The sequence below is a fragment of the Triticum dicoccoides genome, chromosome 2A (genome assembly GCF_002162155.2).
Source record: "Triticum dicoccoides isolate Atlit2015 ecotype Zavitan chromosome 2A, WEW_v2.0, whole genome shotgun sequence".
NCBI classification, from domain to species: Eukaryota; Viridiplantae; Streptophyta; class Magnoliopsida; order Poales; family Poaceae; genus Triticum; species Triticum dicoccoides.
This window is the reverse complement of record NC_041382.1, coordinates 21,983,792-22,006,407: the sequence shown is the minus strand read 5'-3', so window position 1 is coordinate 22,006,407 and position 22,616 is coordinate 21,983,792. Positions and strand designations below refer to the sequence as shown.

The 22,616-nt window shown below is 43.7% G+C and overlaps 1 protein-coding gene across 1 annotated transcript; it reads right to left on the bottom strand.

The window, feature by feature from the left end:
• Positions 1 to 11,209: 11,209 nt before the first annotated feature.
• LOC119352895 (indole-2-monooxygenase-like) lies at positions 11,210 to 16,618 on the bottom strand. Its single transcript, XM_037619488.1, has 3 exons — positions 15,965 to 16,618; positions 12,081 to 12,509; positions 11,210 to 11,978 (listed from the first exon to the last, which is right to left on the bottom strand). The coding sequence occupies exons 1-3, from the start codon at positions 16,496 to 16,498 to the stop codon at positions 11,352 to 11,354; spliced, it is 1,590 nt and encodes a 529-aa protein (XP_037475385.1). The 5' UTR covers positions 16,499 to 16,618; the 3' UTR covers positions 11,210 to 11,351.
• Positions 16,619 to 22,616: the final 5,998 nt, after the last annotated feature.

Here is a 22,616-nt window from a genome sequence, read left to right as displayed (position 1 = left end):
AGAGAGATTCTTTCCGTCCAATCTAGAAAAAGGGCTTTTCCTTCCATGGTGAGAAGAAGAATGAAGAAAGAGAAGAGACTTGTCCAACTAAAAAAAGAAGAATTTTGTTTTGGTGCCGTGTAATCTTGTCTGGATTTTCTTCCTTTTACAGAAGAGAAAACACGGCCCATAGGGATCCTGCTCCTGCGCCACGGTCCGGTAGTCTCACACCATCCCGTGAGCTTCGCAACGTGTGTACCACGACGCTAAACGGAAGCGAAAAACAGTCATTTTTCAACACAGTACAGATGCAAGCGCTTATATACTCACCCATATCATCTGAAGATTTTACAAAGTCATCGTAGGCGCCTTGTATTCGACGGGAACATCTCCTCTTACTGAAAGCATATCACCGAAAATTCAAAAATAAACCCAGGATAAATGCGAGCACCATGATTTGAACCCTAGTGGGCTGGAAATACCACTGTCCATCTAACCATCTCAACCATAGGTTAATTCGCAAGCGAAAAACAGTCTGATGCAAACGTGTGCATCTATGGCCCATCCAAAGTATGCACCGCTCGTGCACAGGTTGCAGCTCGTGCCAAAGCAAATGCTAACTAGACGTGACATTTTTTTACAGTAACTAGATTTATTTCTTATATAATAGTAATATCGTTTACAAGAAAAAGAGAAATAAATCAGGGATAACAACATCCAAAGAACTAGGAGATCTAATAGTAAAGGAGTGTCTTGCTAACTCATCAGCCACCTGATTCGCTTCTCTAAAACAATGTTTGAAAGATAACTTTGAGGAATCGAGAGATAGCGCTGCTTACATTTAGCAACAACGGCGGCATTAGGTCCCAAATATTCATCCATCAAATTAACTCATTCAACTACAAAGAAGCTATCCGATTTCACCTCTGGCGAATTGCATCCCATATTTGCCAGAAGGAACATACCACCAAGAACCAGGATGCCGTGGCAAAGAGTGAGAGTGAGAGAGAGAGAGAGAGAGAGACTAGCCTAGCCAACTCAGTGAAAAAGAGCACAACCGTTCAAACTCACACCTATCCATAGTAGGCTGCACTTAATTATTCACAAATTAAGGTCGAGAAATTGTAATTTCCATAGGAGTGTGTGAAGTGTCGATCATAGTACTGCTAGTGCTACCCCAGGGTGATTCATTTATTGGTTCAAGTAAGGCCACTAGTAGAAAATATGGTTTTGGTTCTAGCCGGATCGGAGCATTAGTCCTGGTCACGTTACGAACCGGGATTAATGTGACCATCAGTCCCGATTCGAGCGGCTAGGACGCCGGCCGGGGCTTGGCAGGCATTAGTCCCGATTCGAGTGGGGCCTTTAGTCCCGGTTCCAGACACCAACCGGGGCTAAAGGGTTTGTGGCAGGCGTGATGCCCTTTAGTCCCGGTTAGTGTCTGGAACTGGGTCCAAAGGGAAGGCCTTTAATCCTGGTTTTAGACACCAACCGGGACTAAAGTTTTGCCTATATATATCCTCACCCCTGCCCGCCCTCTCCTCTGTTTTTTGTCCGTAGAAGGTGGGAGGTGTGTGCGCTACTCTGTTCTTCCTTCCTATGAACACAAGGTGTTCGATGAAATGCCCGAGCCACACTTAAGCTTTCTCCTCTATTCTTCCTTCGAGCTCCATTTTCCCCAAGTTTTGTCTAGATTTGGCGATGCATCAACTATCCAAGTGTTCTAAAAGGTTAGCAACTTCATCATTTTATCTCTCATTGCTAGTTTAGCTCATTTCATGCTCTAGAAGTAGAGTGGTTTGTGGGTTTTAGTGGGGGTGTGTATGTGGGAGTTTATTTGATTTAGATGCACAATTTGAGCTCAAATTAACTTCTTAGAGTTTGCACATGTGTAGGTGTCGTCCCGTCCCCATTCCCATCCTCATCGTCGTCGATCGCCCGGTCGCCGGCACCACCGTGGTGAGCATCCTGTTCTTGTCTTTTTTAGCCGAAAAAATTCTTACTTGTATGATTTAGATAGCTACTTGTATACTTTTCTAACTTGTATTATTTTTTGTTATTATATAGTGCCATGGTTTTGATATCCGCCCCCATCGGCTCTCGTCCGGTCTATGATTCGGACGTGGTATATTATCTTTTATAACTATTTGTTTCATTTAGTATTTATGACAATTATGCCGACCAACTTGACATAGATGTTTTTATCTAGGAGGTATGTGAACCGAAAATTCCAACCGACCCTCTTGTTGAGAGGTTAGTTGAAAAAGAAAAAAATATTTGAAAGAAAAAATGAATAGAATTGAAGAAGAGAAGATGAGATTGGAGTTGCATGTTCCCGATGTTGTAGATCTACACAAGATTCAGATGGATGCAATGCGCTTGATGATTAGGAAGATTAGAAAATATGTCATTGATAAAGAGGCTTGCTATCATTATGTTATTTGATCAATTGTTACTCTAGTTGTGATTTTGTTGGATTTGTTGTTGCATTAAAATGTTTTACATAGTTGTATGTTAGTTTCAATGTATGTTTTAATTAGATCCTCTAGATAGTTGTATGTTGTTCTATGAGAACTATGTATGAACTTTCTGTATTTATTTTTTCAGTAATCGCATTTGATCACTACTGTACTTTGGTTTTAATGTGATGATGAACTTGTATTAATTTGGTCATGTTTCTATTCATGATGTTCTGTAATGGTTTTTGATATACTTAATTATATAATGCATGCAGATGAACCGACAATGGATGTACGGTGACCGATGCACTTCCGAGTATATTACGGGCCTGCATAATTTTATCGATGTGGCTGAGGCAAACAGGCAGAATGGTTTTATGTATTGTCCATATACTGTCTGTGAGAATACGAAGGATTACACTTCCTCGAAAACCCTTCACTTCCACCTGCTTAAATCCGGTTTCATGCCCCACAATAATTTTTGGATCAAGCACGGAGAAAGAGGGGTTATGATGGAAGACAATGAAGAAGAAGAGGATGGTGACAACTATCCTATGTTCCCCTAATACGGTGATACTGCAACGGGGGAAGCTGAAGATCAAGAGGCGCCAGATGTGCCCGCATGATGCACAGAGAGAATGCGAAAGTGAAAGGGAGAAGCTGAAGTTCGGTCGCATGTTAGAGAGGATCACAAAAAATGGTTTTACCCAAATTGCGAAGATGGCAACACAAAGTTCGGTACCACACTAGAATTTCTGCAATGGAAGGCAGAGAATGTTTTATTTGACAAGGGATTTGAGAAGTTACTGAAAATAATAAACAAGAAGCTTCCAAAGGTGGCGGTCGGCTTTGTCTTACCCCGTGCACCTGATGCAACTCACCATTGCACTCCGATTTCAGATGGCTATGCTGTTGTCGGGATGGATGAAGTTATGAACGGATTTGAGGAGCTGGAGCTTGATTTCCCTACAGGTGAACAGGAGACTGCACTGGGTACTGCCAGAAGGACTACCATTCTATGGAGAAAGGAACACATCGTGCTTACACATTTGACACTGTGCCAGCAGACTCCGCCTCAGGAAGCCCCTCAACAGACTCCTCACAGTAGCAATCCAGCTCTATCCCCGCCGCCTCAGCAGACTTCGCCGCGTTAGTAGACTCGGCCGGAGGAGGCCCCTCAGCAGACTTCGCCTCGACGTCAGCAGACTCCACCTCCTCCGTCGCCTCAGCCCCGGCGGAAGAGAACCGCCGTTGGGGCGGCTAGTGGTACATATGCGAAGAAATCTAGAGCAGATAGAAGCATAAAGAAGGCTAATGCCAAGTTAGCATACAAACTGAGTGATGAGGAACTCGACAAGGTCGTGGCTGCCGATGTGAAACGCCATCTTGCACCGACTCGTCCAGATCCAAGGAGAAAATAGATCTGGTAAAAGCAAATGGTTCTCTGCATAACCTTACGCGACCACCACCGCATCCGCTGCTATCAAATTATGACCGCTATATTGTAAAGACATATAAGGAAGTGAAGCAGTCGGGAAGTAGCAGTAGTGCAAGTGGCAAAACAATTCCCCGGCTCGGCGAACAGAAAAACGAATCGTGCCCCCCGCTCAAGGTGTTTACCGACATTGCTAATGATCCGGGGTAGCGGCCGATGATCTTGGTTTCACTCTTGGTGAATACTTAGGCGAGGAGGCAGAGTTACCTATGGCTGAGTTAGCCTTTAGATACGAGCACGGGAAGCATCTCGTCAGACCTGAGGATCTCCTGCATCTAACAACACAAATGCAAAGATGCATCAGTGGTACATGAAATCCTGCGAGGAAGGGAGCAACAATATCAACGTGGGAATTAAAGATGAATATTACTTCAATGAAGTCGAGGCGATGTACATTGAATTTGATGAATTATTTCAGTTATATAATCAAGACGACCTCGACAAAACTATCGTCAGTTGCTATTGTTTGTAAGTATTATTTCTGTAATTAAGTCTCTAACTCAGCTCGTTCATTGCATGTATAATTATCCTCACTATATTATGCAGATTGAAGATTCTCGAATGCAAAAGAGGAAAAATCAATGACATTGGGTTCATTAACACAATGCCGATGATACAGCGAAAAACTTACAAAAGGCGTTAATTGGACAACAAACCAGAATGGAAATACTATTTCCTTACAACTTCAAGTGAGTGTTACTGTCTTGTGCACATTCGGTTTCGCTTACTCGAGGTTAAGTGTAATTGATGAGTTATGCGTGCGCAGATTTCACTTTATTCTGCTAGTCATTCAGCTTGATGTGGGAGTAGTAATTGTCTTGGACTCAAGACGTAAAGACCCTACGAAGTGGGCGGACATGAGTGAAATGCTTGATTATCAAGTAAGTTCAATTATTGTCGAACTATATCGGCAACTTTCATTCATTTCCTGATATCAAGTAATTAATAACTTATTTATTCATTTTCATTGCCGGGAAGGGTTTGGAAACAGTTCACCAAGCACGCTAGGGGTAAATGGAAAAGGAGCTGCAATTTCGACACCCCAAAGTAAGTAGTACTAGCTAGTTTCGTGCATCTCTCATTGATTCTAGTTTCAATATCATTATCATGCTTGATTATTATTTTGATTGAACTCTATTCTCGTAAAGTGCTTGAGGCAGGAAGCCGGGAATAATTTATGTGGATACTACGTTTGCGAGTTCATTCGCCACATGACATGTGAGAAGGGCAGATCTTTACTACAACTTGACTACGTAAACAATATTCACAATTTTATTTTGTTACCATCAATTGTGTTGAGTTTCATTCACAAGCTGACCGCCTTCTTTAAACAATATTCCCAAATATATATTGACCGCCTTATTTAAATTAGATCCAACGGAAGCGGGACGAACTCCTACCGAAGGATCGCATACGAGCAATTCAAGAGGAATTGGCGGGATTCTTTCTTGAGGAGGTCATACCTACAGATGGAGGATAACATCGGGATTTGAAATGCAATTTTGGTAATTAGATATGAGGGATCGTAAGAGATGTTATATTATATATATGCATGAACGTGTTGTTCGACCAAGCACCGAGAAAGAGAGGTCACTTCTCTCTATATTCATGACGATGTTGTGTAATGGTTCCTTCATGGCTATATGTAGTAGTTAGCGTCGAGTTGAATGGAAAACATAAAATAAAAATGAAAACCCCAAATGTAAAAGATTTAATGGTAAACAGAAAAGGAAAAGGAGGAAACACAAAATGAAACCCCTAAACCCCTCCTTTCAAAAAAATCCTAAACCCCAGTGCTCGCAAAGCCTGATGCGTGGCGGCCTTTTAGTCCTGGTTGGTGTCACCAACCAGGACTAAAAGGCCGCCAACCGGGACTAAAGGTCCTCCTGCCTGAGCGCCCCGCAGCGGCCACATGGAGCCCCTTTAGTCCCGATTCATGGCATGACCGGGACTAAAAAGAGGGGCCTTTAGTCCCGATTTCTTTGTCCTGGTTGCACAACCGGCACTAAAGTCCCTTACAAATCGGGACTACTGACCCGTTTCCTACTAGTTGGCGTGTTTCATCATTGGTGAACATATATACTATATGACATTTCTACATCGGCTGGCTCAAGGTTGTGGTTTTCTTCCTCCTCTCAGCACTTTCCTTCAAGGCTAGCCATCTCCTTATTTTCGCCCAGCACTCTTCACCTGCCTCTTGCATGGCTTCTGTCGGAGGAAAATCCGATGATGTTCGCTTGATTTTTGTACTTGGTATAAAATTTTACACCATGTTGCACCACAATATGTTTCATCATGTTGCAAATGACACAAATACATATGAAATTTGGCGGAAGTTGGAGTAGAAGGAGACATCAATGTACAAGGATTACCAAGATGGAAAAGTGCAATTGAGCACTTGAATGTCTTCCAATACCACATTATCAATTCTTGGCCAGGGAAATTAAGTTTGAAGATGAGGTGAAAGCACTAGAGAGTGGATTTTTTATAGACCCATGTAGCTACACCTTCTATCTAGACCATTCAGTTTGCATCAAGATTCATGCTATCCTTATATAGAAATTATTCTTGCTTGTGTCTTCCAAACAAGAGAATATCTAACCATGAAACTTTCTAGGTCTACTATACACATGTGTCACTCAATGTGTAAAATGTTTCCAATTTCTTTTATGAAACATAAATTTATCAAATTTCAAATGAGTTGTGCCATTTTAAACATATTCATTGGCACCAAAATAATCCAAAAACGTATCTGTACATGGTAGTAATTGTGTGATATTGATCTGCAAAGTTTAGAGTTCAAATTTTCTTTTATTGGGGAGAAACAAATAGAGAAGTTTGCCTGCATGAACTTTGATGCAAAAATGGACGTATGAAAGAAGGCGTAGTGGTATGGTAGTACAATCACAAGTTTCCCAAATAATTGTTGCTATTGTATTCCATGCCTAACAGTTGGGACACACTTGTTGTCTCACTTAGCAATTTATGTGCAAATGATAGGTTGGCACTAGAGATGGTGTAGATCGTCATGCAAGATGAAGAAGGCAGAAAGAAGGAAAATGATGAGGATGGAGCCTCTTTCGTATGGTGCAAGATTTTAGCAAGCCATAGATTAGTCTGGGGGGATATCAAAGTCAATACAAAAAAAGGAATGTACTTGCTTTAAATGTGTGGCAAGCTGTGATGAAGCACACACTCAGCGAGTAGCTAATTTGTGCATGTAGACGGCCCGATCTATCATGACAATGTTTGATGAGAAGTTCGTATCACCCTCCCTTTTTTGAAACAAAACCGTCCTCGGTTTTGAGCTAAATTTCAAAGCCAACTCCTTCCCTAGAACTTGTGTGTCTGTAGTAATTGCACTGTCCACCATCTGTTTCAACATGTGCTTCTTTCCATCATGCATGAATGTATCAGTGTTGGATTTTCAGGCATGCATTGCATCATGATCAAACTACCACGATCTTCCGAATAGTAACCGGCACGCATCCATTGACACAACATCACAGTCCACCTTGTCAATATAAGCACTAACCACAAAATGTTCACGTACCTTATGTGTGATATTTAATATTTTAGAGTTATATAGCCAGCCTACATGGTGCGGCTAGGTGTGCTGCCACATGGACAAACCCAAAGCCAGCACAAGATCCTTGCTAATGGCATTGGTAAAGTTGCCACCGTCAATTATCATCTTACATGCACATCCCTTCATGACGCACTGTGTATTACAAACACTCCACCGTTGTCCCTTAGCATGACCATCCCCTTGCACCTTCTTCACCAAGAGATTTAGCCCTTCATTCGGTGCATCAACTTTTTTCTTTATTTATTCTTGCTCTTCTCTTCTTTTTTCGCAAATGACATTTCCAATCTATCATGAACACATCTACTGGCATAGGAATACAACAAATTTGTTGGCCCTTCCATGATAGAGAGTAACTATTTTTCTTGGAATTCCGAACAGCCCTAACACATTTGCGCCATGGGTTCCCAAGTAGTAGATGGCACGACACCATGGGCACATGGCAAACGTGCAAAAAATTCCTCACAACAATATTTTCCCGAAAGTAAAAATTTCAAAGTCCGATGCGTAATTTTGATTCACTTTTGAACCACTTGTTGACGTATAAATGTATTTCCTAGTTGTTTCCATCAGATCGGTTTTTTGGTTGAATTGTCTAGAGCATGCACTCAATATGGTATCAGAGCCAAGAGGTCTTGATTTCAAGACCCGGCTGACAAAATTAAATTGCAGCCACTTTTGGTCCACATTTAGGCCTGAAGGAGCCACACGTATGGGTAAATGTTGACGTATAAATGTATTGCCCAGTCTCTTTCATCAGATCGGTTTTTTGGTTGCATTAGCTAGAGCATGCACTCAATACACTTGAGAGTGTATGATCTTTCAAGAGGCGCAATATTCAGCCCCAATTTTTCCACCATCTCAATGCTCATCATGTTGACTGCAGTACTCTCATCGATCGTCAAATTGGCACACCGTTCCTTTATGACACAACGAGTGTGAAAAAGAACAACCTCGCTGATGCCTTCCTCCTCCTTAGGCTGTTGATTGTGTCCCTTGACAAGCTGATTTAAACTGCACAATATTTTATCTCTTGGTTTAACTGGGTTTGTATGGATACATACGACTTCCTGCCTGAGTTTCGTCTGCTTTGTAATTTTGACCCTCCTGCATATTGTATCTCCATCGCTAATGAAGCTAGAACCAGGTTTGCATATCTCATGTTTTTTTGCTATCTCTACTTTAGCGCAATATACTTAAACATTTCATTTTCTTCCCACATCCTCGAATAAACTTTCCTTGCTTGACTATGTTAGTCTAACTTTAGTAGCAACCTCACTCGATGATTTACTTGGAGTTATTCATGAAGTTATGAACACAACAAAACGTCCAGGTTTTGGGTGGCCATATCTTGAGTGCCATCTGTGATTTTCCCATCGTGAAAATTTGCTAGTGACAGAGGGTTGATCATCATATCAACGCATACATGCTGATCCGAGGGAATCATTATTTTTGTTCATGTATTTTCGTACACGGGTGAAGATTATTACTGGAGGTTGTAGGAGGGACTAGGCAGAAGAACAGTTGATCAAGCATCGCCATGAAAGATCGGGCCATCTACATGCACAAATTAGCGTCTCGCTAATTTGTGTATCATCAAGTGGTATTCAGAGCTAAGGTTGGTCGCGGCGATCAAGTGGCAATGTCATCTAGGGAGCCGGCCATCAATGTGTTGAGCAGGATATATTATAGATTTTAGGCAATCAATCTCGGGGCCCCTTAATATAAACATCACGACAATAAAATTGTGCGTCTTCCAAACGACGGTTTCCTGAAAATGGCATTGGCGTCAGTCGATCTTCCTAAAGAAGAACGTGAGGGAAGGACAGGAGTGATGTAGCTGACCACAGCACCTGGTCATTGCCCACGTCGTCGCAGGTAGCGGGGAGTCAGAGGTAGACGTGTGATGGGGGGAGGGCTAGGCCGAAAAAGAGGGATAGTAGTGATGGTTGGAATGGCGGCACCGACAAAGAAGGAGGTGGCTTGAGCAAGCCTACGCTGGTGGTGGTGGTGGACACAGTAGTACGTCCAGGACGGAGCCAAAAAATGGGCATGGAGGGGGCTAGACTATAAGCATGATGTTCACATGCCTAGGACCTAACCAATTGACTTGGTTTTTTGTTTTACGAATTGGCTCTTTTCCTATTCATGATGTCTGCCAAGTACAAATGGATAATTGAAAATTTCCTAATTAACTGTTGATGTTTGTAACTTCTACAATTCATTCCACTTCTATAGTTTTTATGCCCACCAATTTATTAATGTCACAACTAGAGTTAAGGCGCAATCAGAATTAGATACTGGGAGTAAACTAACCTTTCTTCCTTACACCATCGCCGCTCATGCTTATTCGTGCGGGTGAGAGCAGCCGGCCGGCCATGCGTGGTGCCCCCTTGCAGCTCTGGATCCCTGCCCTTCTTACCTTCTATGGATCCACTGGTATTAGCTTTGATCAGGCGCTCGGCGTTGAAGCGATGTCCATTGGCAAGCAGGCGAACATGCGTCAGTGCGCTTGTGCGAGTGCTACAAAGGACTTGGAGACCAGATGACCGGAGAACAAAGATGTGGACTTCATCGGCGACTCGGCATCGGCGCATCGCAACTCCACCTGCGACTCCCGATCGCGGCCAGTCGGCCGGGCTTAACCTGAATCAGGATCGGAAAGAGACGTCTTGTGTAGGCGTGGGCTATACGGGACGTTCTCCTACTTCCTAGACTACCAACCCTGGCCGGGGCAGCTGTCCCCTGCCCCCCTCAGGGCGGGCCCTGATTATTAAGCCGCTTTCTTTGGGTGTCGTCTTTATTTATTTCATATGAATTTTCTGTGTGAAAATAACACTTGTCTCAAGGTCTGTCGTGTTTGATGGGTTGCGAGCTAGTTACGTCTACTTCAACGGGAGGTTTCTCGCGTGTTGAGAGATTGTCCTTTGGTTGTTGTTACCCCAGTTTCAGGTTATGCGTACATCTCATGTAATTGGGAGTATTTTCTATTGGTGGATATTGGAGCTTCTTGCATCATAAAAGTTTGGAACAAATCATGGGCACGTCCGTGGTCGTGCCTTCATCAAGCTAGGACACAAAAGTGTGAGCCGAAGAAATATAAAAAAGGGCCCGGCGAGGATAAATATACAAAGAAACCGAATAAAGCGTGTGAGAGTAGTTCCACCATGATTGACAATGTGAGGACTCCTTAGTCACTGAAGATGAATAGTGATATATTGTTTCTCATGATGATGCCATGAGTTGGACTATTGATTCAGGTGCACCCTTCCACAACACATCACAATGAGAGCACCTCCCATCATACACGAGTAGAATCACTGGTTCTTGAGGTTGAGAGACTTTGGGTTGTCAAAAAAATGTCCTTAAGGGCACTATTGAAACAAACACACGTTGTAGGTTAGTGCTCGATCATGTGAGGCATATCCCTGATATACGGCCGAAGCTATTGTTAGTGGCCAAGCTTGATGATATCAGACATGTCAATTACTTTGGTGAAGGAAAATAGAGTGTAAGAAAATACTATTTGACAGTGACTCGAGGAACTAAGCACAGTTGTCTCTATCTGACTACAACATTTATGCAATGTAGTGTTGAATATTTCCAAGAAGAACACTTCCGTAGACTTTTGGCACATATCAAACATCGAATATGACCGTTTATGCAGTAGTGTTAATTGCCAGTTAGAAATATGATAATCAATTTAATTCAGTGTGTTCTTTAATTACTGATTACACTTGTGCTTAACAAGAATTCCAAAAAGCCACATTCATGATACTATTAAGGTAGGTACTCAATCTGCTGCGTACACACAATACAATGGACCAATGTATTAATCGTGTGGCACTACGGGAACAAGGAGGAGCTTCTCCTTCCGGTGCACTGTCATCCCAAATACTTCAGTCATATCGATACCACCTTCCATCAACTCCACTGGTAGCTTCCAGTTGAAGTGGTACATTAGATTCGCTAGCATGATTTCAATGGTCGCAATCGCAAAGTTGATACCTGGGCAAATCCTTCGCCCGGTACCAAATGGCAAGTAGAGGAAATCATTTCCCTTATAGTCCATAGCCGCGGCGCTACCGCATTCCATAAATCGCTCAGGCATGAACTCATCCGCGTGCTCCCAACTGCTAGGATCCCTTGAAAGAGCCCAACTGTTAACGATGACACGTATTCCTGATGGTATCATGTAGCCCTTTATGTTGCAGTCAGCCATGGAGAGGTGGGGTATGAGGAGCGGCCCAGGCATATGGAGCCGGAGTGTCTCTTTGATGACCGCCTTTAGGTAGGCCAAACTATTGAGATCATCTTCAGTAACCATTTCTTTGCCCTTGGGTATAGTGCTCCTCACCTCAGCTTGTAGCTTTTTCATGAGGTGGGGGTTTTGCATGAGCTGGACCATTGCATATTCTAACACTATGAATGTTGTATCAGTGCCAGCTTCGAACATGCTCTACATATACATACAGAACCATATGTAAGAATCAAATCAACAACATATAAGCTATATGTGTTAATGTGTAGTTGTTGTTTTTACTTGTGAGGTGATACATACCTCTAACTGAGCCTTAATATGATCTCTCGTGAGTTTGTACTCTTGTTGGATAGAAAGCAACACATCGGTGAAGTCGTTGTCCTCGCTGTTGTGTTCTGCCGCCGACTTGCTTGCATGCTCATTGATGATGTTATTGAGCAGGTTGTCCCACATCTTGTTCACCTGCTGGGCCTTCGCGCAAACCATCCTCTTGATGATGTCCAGCTTCACCAACATCGGGAAGTAGTCCTCTAGGTTGAATCCACCCAGGAGAAATGAGTTGGCCTCGACGAGCTCTCGGAAGAGTTTGTTATGACCTTGTTCCCTAAAAAGCTTTCCTGACACAGCATGACACACAATGTCATTGGTGAAGGCGTTGAGAAGGTCACTCATGTCGATGGCGGTACATTTGGAGGCCCCATCGCGGATCTTGGCCACAACCAATCTCACCTGTGAATTCAGAATAATTAATTTTGGCACAACTGATGATGTGGATAGCGTGCATTCATGCATGGTGCAATATACAAGTAAGTTGTCCATATTTAATTTGCCTATTTTTTTAATATTTTAGTAACTTATTTACTAGCCTTTAGATTAATTTTCATTTAAGAACTATCAATTTGTCTAAACATGGTGTCCCTTGGCCATAAAAGGACTATGAACAATGATTTTCCCTAATGGTGAGCATACTTCAACTCTTGGGCTCAAATGATTCATGCACAAAGAAAACAATAGGATACTATAACATGAAAAACCAACACAATTACCTAAAAAAGCCACACAAAAACGTATTGTAGTAGATTTAATACATGGAGTAGTATCACTTTGGTATAACATGAAACAAAAGTAATAAGACTACAATATTTTCGAAGAAGAAAAATGCCAAAATTCAAGCTTTGCACACATATTACATAGGGTTTGCACTATAACATACTCCCTCCATTTCTAAATATAATCATTTTTAAAGATTTCAGTAGGACTATATACAGATGTATATAGACATATTTTAGATTGCAGATTCACTCATTTTGCTCCGTATGTAGTCTATATTCAAATCTCTAAACGGTCTTATATTTTGGAATGAAGGGAGTAATATGTAATAACAAAGTACAAATTAGCCAAACTCTCATTCAAACAATTTAAGTAGAAATTGAATCTATATAACTGAGATGGCTCATGCATCATGTCACATCACTTAGATTGAGACCCTTACTCTCTCTCTCTCTCTCTCTCTCTCTCTCTCTCTCTCTCCTATAAAAATGCTTAAAAGCTCTCAAATACTTAATTAATCTATGTGACGAGTTGGAGCCCATCATTGCAATATGCAAAAATTTAATAATCAAAACATTATAATTGAACAAGAAACCAACTGAGACGAAGAACATGAGTTTTCTAAGACTTAGCCAAACCCATGGAGAAAATATACTATATGCATAATAGAATAATCTCAATATTGAAGGAAAAGATAGAAGATTCCAAGTCTTCTTACCCCGCTTAGAAAAATATCGTCGCGATTGGTCATGTAAACCAACAACCAATAAATAATTAGGAACATATTCCCACGAGTTCACAAAATTGAAAAATAACTAGTCAAAAACAGATAAATATGTAAATGAAACTCGAGAAGGAATGATTGAATAATAAATGGATATTTTTTTGTAGGGGGGCATAATTCAGTAATGCAAGAAAACAAAACTAGGAGGTAGTGCTGCTCCCAAAGTGTACAAAAAGATTTAGAAAGCAAGATGATAAATACTTAGATGGCAACACTAATACACAAATATTTGTAAAGAATAACCAAAAAATGTCTAAATAATGATTCTATACAAAAAAGTACAGTAGGAATAAAGTTACAGAAAAAACATGCGATGGAGATGTGAAAAAGAACCAGAAATATTGAGTTATACAATTGCACTGTACCATACTTTACAAGAGTACAAACATCAATAAGAATTAAATGAAATAATAAGGTTCGAGATGAACCATAAAAAGATAGTCCCTCTCTTCCACACACGGGAGCGAGCATGTGCATGTGCGCATGTGCGCAAACTTATTTCTAGACGCGCCGGCACGTAGCGGTAAAAAAATCTGCCGTCCGCATCTGCTTCAAGAATCGTCTATTTGCCAGCTATTATTCCTCGTTTTCAGCTATACAAAATGAACACAATCATACAACTAGTGGACACCAGACACCACGATATACTCCTCCGTTCCTAAATATAAGATATTTTAGAAATTTCACTGTGGAATACATGCGGATCTATACAAACATATTTTAGAGTGTAGATTCGCTTATTTTGCTTCATATGTAGTTCATATTAGAATCTTTAAAATGTCTTATATTTAGAAACGAAGGGAGTGGTAAATTTGCATGAAGGGATCGTGTACACAACACTTTTTTAGCAGAATATTCACTTGATCCAAAACCAGCAGTTGGCGGCGCGTCGCCAGCCAACGCCGAATCCGACTCTTCCAATGGCAGTAGCTCTGCCGCGTGCGCAAGGACCCTCAGCGACCAGCAACAAGCGGATGTGCTGCGATGCCTAGACACCCAGAGCGCCCAGCAGCGACTAGCGGCACGGCATGGAGCTCTACGGGTGTCCCGGTGACGGATCTGGTTGCATCTTGGCTTGTCTCACCGTATTAGGTCATCATCTCCTCGACCATCGCCAGCCTTTTAGCTCTCAACTCCCCACCAGCCACATCTGAAGCATGGGCACCGCCATGGATGCTGAAGGGCGCCGGAGAACCCACCTTTTCCAACATTTTTTCTCCTAGGTAACAGATTTTTGAGTTGATTTGGAGAATAGTATATGATTTGGAACTTAGTGGACGAACTGATTGAAATATCTATTATTTGAAATAACTAAAACGGGCCTTTTTAAATAATAATTGAAATCAATCATTTGAAATAATTGAAATCTTTCTTACAAAATAATTGAAATCAGTATTTTAAAAAGTTGAAATTGGTCTTTTCAAATAATATTTGTAGCCAACTTTTTTCAAAATTTGAAAAAGAATGTTTGAAATTCGTGAAAATAGTTTTCTAAAACGAGTGAAATTTAATGTTTGAAATAACTTTTTTTTTGGAAATTTTACATATATACTGTAATTAAAATAATAATTTTGAATTATACTAAATTAACTGTTGTAAATATATTATTAAGCAGCTAAATAATCTAGCTCCTAACAAGAAACACCCCTTGCTTTTTTTTTTAGGTGAAGAAACAACCCCTTGCAAAGGATGACTGTCGGCAGGATCGGAATTAATGTTCTGGGCCTGTGATTGGGCTCGGTCCTAGATATATGGACGCTTCAAAAGCTGAATGTGATGGGACCGTAGTGGGGCCTGGCGCTGAAATACAAACGTTGCAAAAGCTAAGATTGGAGTACAGTATACAGTATACTGGTTTCTCAGAAAAAAATAATACAGTATACTGTATCAGGATAGCCCAGCCATACAGAACCTAGCTGGCATCATCCTATTAGTGTGGACCACATAGCATAAAAAAAGTATTAATACGAACCACACCAATAGATACCGATAACGCTCCGACTCAGATGGCAACTCTAGTTTTTTTTTAATTTGTTTTTCTCTTTTCGGATGGCAACTTCAGTTATAAAAAACATCAGGGCCGGAATTGTTCGTATCACATGTGTAGCAATTATCATTTGAGAAGAAAAAGGATAGCGCTAGAGAAACCATTTTCGCAGAGCCCCCATGACACAGTCATCGGATAGATGTGTGTGTGCTTGTCCATGCTTGTCCGAGGACCGGATCTCATGGACAGCAGAAAAACAACAATCTATCTAAGAAACAAAATAATCGACAGAACGCATAAAGAAAATTCAGGCAACTGAAAAGATAGCAAACATGCAAAAGAAATTGATGCATTGCTACCCACCTCGTGCTCGCGGGCATGGCGGTAGGAGCGGACCTTCTTGTTGGTGAGAAGGTGCGTGGTGGCGATCTTCTTGACCTGCCGCCAGTGCTCGCCGTAGGGGGAGAAGGCGACGTCCGAGGGGCCGTAGAAGAGGATTTCAGTGACCGGGGAGTAGGGGCGGGACGCGAAGACGTGGTCATGCGTGCGCAACACCGCCTCTGCGGCGCTCGGCGAGGACACCACGAGCGTCGGGACGGCGCCGAGGCGGAGGAGCATGAGACCGTCGCGGCCATGCTTTGCAGCGAGGTCTCGGAGGGAGATGTGCGGGCGGGAGCCAACGAGGTGCAGGTGGCCGATGACGGGGAGCCTCTTGCTGGGAGAAGGCAGCCTGCTCAGCAGCTCTTCTCTGGCTCTCGTCGACGGCGTCGCGAGGCCGCGCACGACCAGGAGGACAAGAAGAGGGCAGACGAGCAGGACAAAGACCAGTCCTAGGGCCGCATGTGGAGACCTCGCTTGCAGCAGCAGCTCATGGAGGGCATGCAACGGATGAACCATCACAGCCGCGCAGCGCTTCCTACACGAGAGGCTGCTTCACTGACTGTTCAGTTCACTGAAGAATGATGTTTCTTTTCCACAGCAGCTCAGCTGGGTTTATAATTAGGGAAACGTTTGTGGCCGAGGCGCCGGCCGAACGCTCGGCCAGTCGCGCCGCGTCACACCCTTTTTCAATGGCTCTCCGTCGACATATGGGTCCACCACACCACCTTCCCTCATCCTCTTATCCTTTCTCTCTAATTTCAATCCCATCCCACCACAACCACTCTTTGCTAGCCATGGCTAGCCACGTCACAGCAATCTTCCCCGGTGAGTTGTCCTACTGCGGTGCTCGCGCAGCTCCTCCCTCACCCAACCCACGGATGCGGGAGGGGCGGTGTGATGTGGGACGGTAATGCAAATGGAGAACGCCGGTGACCATGGGACGGGTGGTGTGGCAAGGCACAGGTGCATAGCTGGAACAGCCATGGCGGTGACCGGACAACAGCATTAGCGCTGCAAAACCAGCAGCCGCCGGTGATGGAGACAACACCTCCGGTGCTGCAACTGGCTGACTTTTTTGCTGGAACCATGCCGTCAAAAAGCTGGAACCATGCCGACGAAAAGTTGCAACCAGCGTTGCCGGCGATGGAGATGGCGGGCTCCGGTGCTGCAACCGGCTGGCTATTTTGCTGGAACCATGCCGGCGAAAAGCTGCAACCACGCCAGCGAAAAACTACAACCAGCGTTGCCGGCGGTGGAGATGGCGGGCTACCATGTTTTTTGTTTGATGGAACGAATGTACCAAATTTTTGTTACCGCCGTTTTCGATTTTTGCTACCACTGTCTTTGATTTTTGCTACCACCCTATTTTTAATATTTTTTGCCGGATGCATCTAGAACCAGTACTTCAATTTTTGTGTTACCGTGGTTTTTGTTCTACCACGGTCGTTGATTTTTGCTACCACCCTAGCTTTTGTTTATTTTTTTGTTGGATTCATCTTCTTTTGCTGGGAATCACTCCAAATTTGCTACCACCGTCTTTATTTTTTGCTACCGTTGTATTTGATTTTTGCTGGAACCGACACTACAAATTGTTGCGTCGTGGCGGACCAGTGAGCACCGGCGGCAAGCGACTCCGGCGAGCGCGCCGACGAACGGCTCCAGCAAGCTGCTAGCGGTAGGCGTCGGGGCGGACCAGTGAGCACCAGTGCTACAACCGACAAGCGGCTTGGGTGAGCGCGCCGACGAGCGGCTCAGCACTCGCCCGACAAGCTGCTAGCGGGAGGCGTTGGGGCGGACCAGTGAGCACGGGTGCTACAACTGGCAAGCGGCTTCAGCGAGCGCGCCGACGAGTGGCTCCGGCAAGCTGCTAGCGCGAGGCGGTGAGAGATCATGGAGTTGTACGTGAGCGAAGAGGGAATATTTCTTTTTTTTTTCTACTCTGGATCTGACGGTTACGTGTGCATATATCCAACGCTAGGGCGCAGACCGGCCGAAAATTTCGGCCATCGCGCTGGCGCCTAGTAGACGCCTTATAATTGTAGCTGCAGCAAGAGCAAGGCATATTTTTTACATACTTGGAGGACCACCGGGTAGTATTGAATCATCTCAGCCGTTGATTAGCTGGGTAGTTTGATCATTTGTTTGATTTGTAACTTTGTAAAGTCCCTCGCCTGTGACAACCCTCGTCAGGCCTCATCATTGCATCTCCGGTTGTCTGCGGCGCCCAATCAAACTTCTGGGCTCTCGCCATCTGTTGTGCCCTAATGTTGAGGAAGAAGTTGCCATCGTTCAAGACACCGGGCTCCATGCTCTTCCTTCTTATGCTGGCGCTTCCCCCTTCCCTCCTTCCCCCCTTCCCGACTTTGTTAGCGGCTTTGTCGCTGCCGCTTACGGCGACAGCACTGCAACACTAACGTTCCGCTTGGCTAGCTCTGTACATGTTGATTTCCTTGCGGCTAAACATACTGCCCCACAAGGGTCGATCGACGACGTACAATCGTCTTCGTTGCATCTCATCTTCGCCAGAAATTACTCGGCGGGATAGGTCCCAGTATTGGAATGGATGAATGGTGTCCGCTCAAAACAGGAGAAAAAAATGCATGGGCTTCTGTATGTAGAGTTTTGGTATTTGTTTTTTGTGTCTTCCAATTTTACTGTTTGAACAAAAAATGAGTTTCCAGGAGGTGGAGAACTCAGAGGTAAAACTGAATAAGTCAAGATTTATGACTTTGCATCTTGGGACGAGGGTGGACTCCATCGCGCCGTAGCCTCCACCTCCCCCAAAAAAGAGCTAGCTAGGGTTCCTCCGCCTCCCGTCGGTGCTGTTGGTGGTCCGCCTCATCTCCGGTGGCCTTAGGGCCATGGGGACAGAGTGGATCCTTATCTTTGACGGTGGGAGGGTTCCGTTTTTAGATTTTTTTTTTCCAGTTGTGTAGGGTTTGTGTTCTGCTTAGGAAGACGAGACGGCGACGGCTCCTTGAAGATGGAATAAAAGTCTTCCCGTCTAGCCCCCGTTCTGGTGGTGCGTCTAGCATCGTATGTAGGTGTGTGAAGGTTTATGTGCAGCGGATCTGTCTTTGGTGGATTTGTTCGGATCTGGTCATCGTCCTCTATGTTCGTGTGTCTTTAGGTTGGATCCTTCTGATTTATGCTACTCTTCATCGCAACCGTTGCTGGCGTTGATCCTAGCCTCGTTTAAATAGAGGGCGAAAGAGAGGAGTTCGGCCGGCGTTGCGTTTAATGTCGGCCCAATCATGAGCAGACGTGTGGCCAGAGTAGATTTCTCGGCTTTCACGCCGGGTTAATGGAGGCGTATGAACGCGGCGAGCAGGCTTTTTCAACTAGGTGTGCAGCGGGTGCCGTCCTTGGACGGCGCGCCGCTTCAATGGCGAAGGCAGTGAGAGGTCGCGTCCGCCCTGAGCCGCCTTCAATACGGAGCGGCGCGCTCTATACCAGCATGAATGCGGGCAACTAGCATCGGGCGTGATGAGCGCGCGGGACGGGGATGGGTTTTTGGCCCACAAACCTTCCCCACTTTTGTCTTTGGTTTGCGAGAGAAATCGTGTTCCCTGTGAACCGATGCAGAACCGCATTGGATGGCTTCGGCAGTCCGAGCAGCGCGGTCCAAACGATTATAGGAGGTTTATGGGTCCGCCTTGAAGATGCCCTAATAATCCTATGTTGAATGTAGCTACAGTAATCATTATTGGGCTTTGTTCAGACTTTAGCATATGTTTGTCTTGGCTACGCAACTTCTTGTGAGTGGTGACCCCCAAAACAATGCAGTCAGACATGGTTCGAGCAAGTTAGACTATACATAGTTGGGAGTACCATGTATTAATACCATGCATATGGTACAAGTCTGTGATACTATGTTCATAGTGTATAGTATAATAAACTAGCATTATATGTAATTTTATTTATTATCATGCATAACGCATACTAAACTGTTTATCTCTTCTTTAATTGTCTGCATATGTTACTCTAACTCCTTTTCTCTTCTTTAATTGTCTACCATATCATCCAAATACATGATACCGACTAAGAGCATTTTCAACAGCCTTTGTATATTGGATTGCTAAAAAGATATTATAACAAGAGGAGAAAGAAGGTTTACAAAGCTAACATGTTCTTTGCCTTGGTAGACTTTGTATATCGCATTGCTATATTTGCATAAAATGCACAATAACATGTGAGGACAGTTTGTCATAGACATATCATATGTATATTATCACGTGTACGCGTGCGGTGTCCACACACGTACACTTTCACACATGCATACATGTCCACACACATACACGTGTACGTAGATGTGTACATGTACATGTACACATACACACGCGTAACACGTACAGCTGTACACACAACCCACACAAGCAGCACACAGGTACACGCATGTACACGTACACATGATGCACACACGCAGCACATACATACACGTACATATCACACACTGACCCACTAGTCATTGAGATAAAAGTATGGAGGAGGCCATTTTTACGAAGCCTTGTCAAAATTCAGCAAGTGTCTTTTGAGTTTGCAAATATGCAAAGTGGGATTGTAGATTTAGCAAGCTTTAAAACAAAATAGATTGGAGACCACTTATACAAAGGTTGCTGAAGAAGGTATTTTGCCCAAGGTTGCTGAAATAACAAGTGAGTGTAATTATAGAAAGGCTTATGGTGCAAAAAAAGGGCTTATGGTGCAGCCGGCGTCATAGACGATTTTGTTGACCGCTCCAGCGGGTCAACACCGCAAATTAAACGCCGGGATGCATGCTCCGAATTATTCGACGTGGAACCTGACAAGCATGCATGGGGCGTGCAAGATTACATACACAGCCTGACAAGCAGCATGCATGGGGCGTGCAAGATTACATGCATCGGCCGAGCTAGCTGTACTCGATCGCATCGCACGTGTGGCTGTCTGCTGTTGGCAGTGGCCGGGCCGCCGATCTCGCACGTGTTGCACAGGCTGGCTCGGCCGATCGATGCTTTTACCCAGCAGCAAACACGCAGGTAGACCGAGGCTGGCTTTGGAACCACGTTGCTGGATCGATTCCTGTCATGGACGGATCCAGCAGCGCGTGGGCATGGGTTCACGGACAGCAACTAGTTGTAGAGCGTTTTTTTGAGCCTCTCAATGATTACTTGATGGGTTAAAAGCATGTCACATGGCGTGCTATCAGCTGCCGTCACGTGCACTCTAGAAGTTTTCTTTATTTTTTTCTTTTTTTCTTTTTACATCGTTTTAGTTTTTTTAAATGATTTTTTTTGTTTTCATCGATTTTTCTTAGCTTTTAGATAAATAAATATTTTTTTTCTTTTCTGCATGAAAAAAGATTTTTTCTTCTGGGAGAGACATGATTTTACTTCTCTTGGAAACGAAAAATAACATGTTTTTTTTCTTCCGTGAGAAGCACGATTTTTCTTCGGCAAGAGGCACAGTTGTGTCTCTGTGTTTTCTGTTTTTTTTCTTCCGCGAGAGGCACGGCCGTGCCTCTCGAAATGAAAAAAAACGTGTTTTTTTGTTTTTTTTCTTTTGCGAGAGGTATGATTTTGCTTCCAACAAGGTAGTGCTTTCGCCAGAGGCACGGCCGTACCTTTCGGAAACAGAAAAAAGACGTGTTTTGTGTTCTTTTCTTCTTCCGCGGGAGGCATGGTTTTGTTTCTGCGAGAGGCGCGCTTGTGCTTTCGCGAGAGGGCGTGTCTCTCGGAAACGAAAAAAACGCGTTTTCTGCTTTTTTTTCTTCTGGGAGAGGCACAGTTTTTCTTTCGCGAGGGGCATGGTTGTGTTTTCACGAGAGGAATGGCTATGCCTCTTTCGGAAAGGAAAAAAGCGTGCTCCTGGTTTGGTTTTTAGTTCGCCTTTTTTCTTAGGTTTTCTTCGTGAAGAAAATAGTACGTCAGAATTTATGAACATGGGATCTCGTTTTTAAGATCTCGACACGAGGAATCCAATGATAAAAACGGTTCGAGATTTGGACGCATGGTTTAAGAAATAAATTGTTGTGAATAAACTGATTTACGAAAAAAGAAAAAGTGCACAGGTTGCAACAAGTGGCGCGAGCACGACACCTAGATTTGTTAACGAGGTTCACCGATATGGCTACATCCCCGGGGCCTGACTATGGGCACTCCTTCCCATGACACCGTCACAATACCGCACCCGGTTGCCCTGGACGCCGGCACATGCCGCCGGCTTCCCCTGCGTTCCAGTGCTATTATGTTGGCATAGTTACATCGTGTGTCTACCCCCACTATATATGAGAGGCCTAAGATACAAGTGTCCTACTTGGACACGACTCCATATTCTATCTAAACACAATACAACTACAAGTCCAATTGTAACCTACGTTGTACACTATATTCGACACAACTTCAACAAATTCCACCTTGGTGAATATTCTCCACCACCTTGAATTCGTCAGTGCATCAAACTTCCATGTACATTGGACTTAAGTTTATCCCATGAGCATCGCTGCTACTCCAAAGACTCCGTATGACTCCACCAGCAACTTGTAGTCCCTTCCTTTCTTGACCGCAGTCAACACTCGAAAAAAATTAAGTTCCTTGTTACTCTAATTTGTGCTCCTAACTTCCAAAGTATCAGTCCAACGCCATCACGCACTGAT

Coding starts and splice junctions, on each gene's coding strand:
- LOC119352895 (XM_037619488.1), bottom strand. CDS start 16,498: ATGGTTCATCCGTTGCATGCCCTCCATGAGCTGCTGCTGCAAGCGAGG. Junction 12,510..15,964: donor GCCATGCCCGCGAGCACGAG/GTGGGTAGCAAT, acceptor CTGAATTCACAG/GTGAGATTGGTTGTGGCCAA. Junction 11,979..12,080: donor ATATTAAGGCTCAGTTAGAG/GTATGTATCACC, acceptor ATGTATATGTAG/AGCATGTTCGAAGCTGGCAC.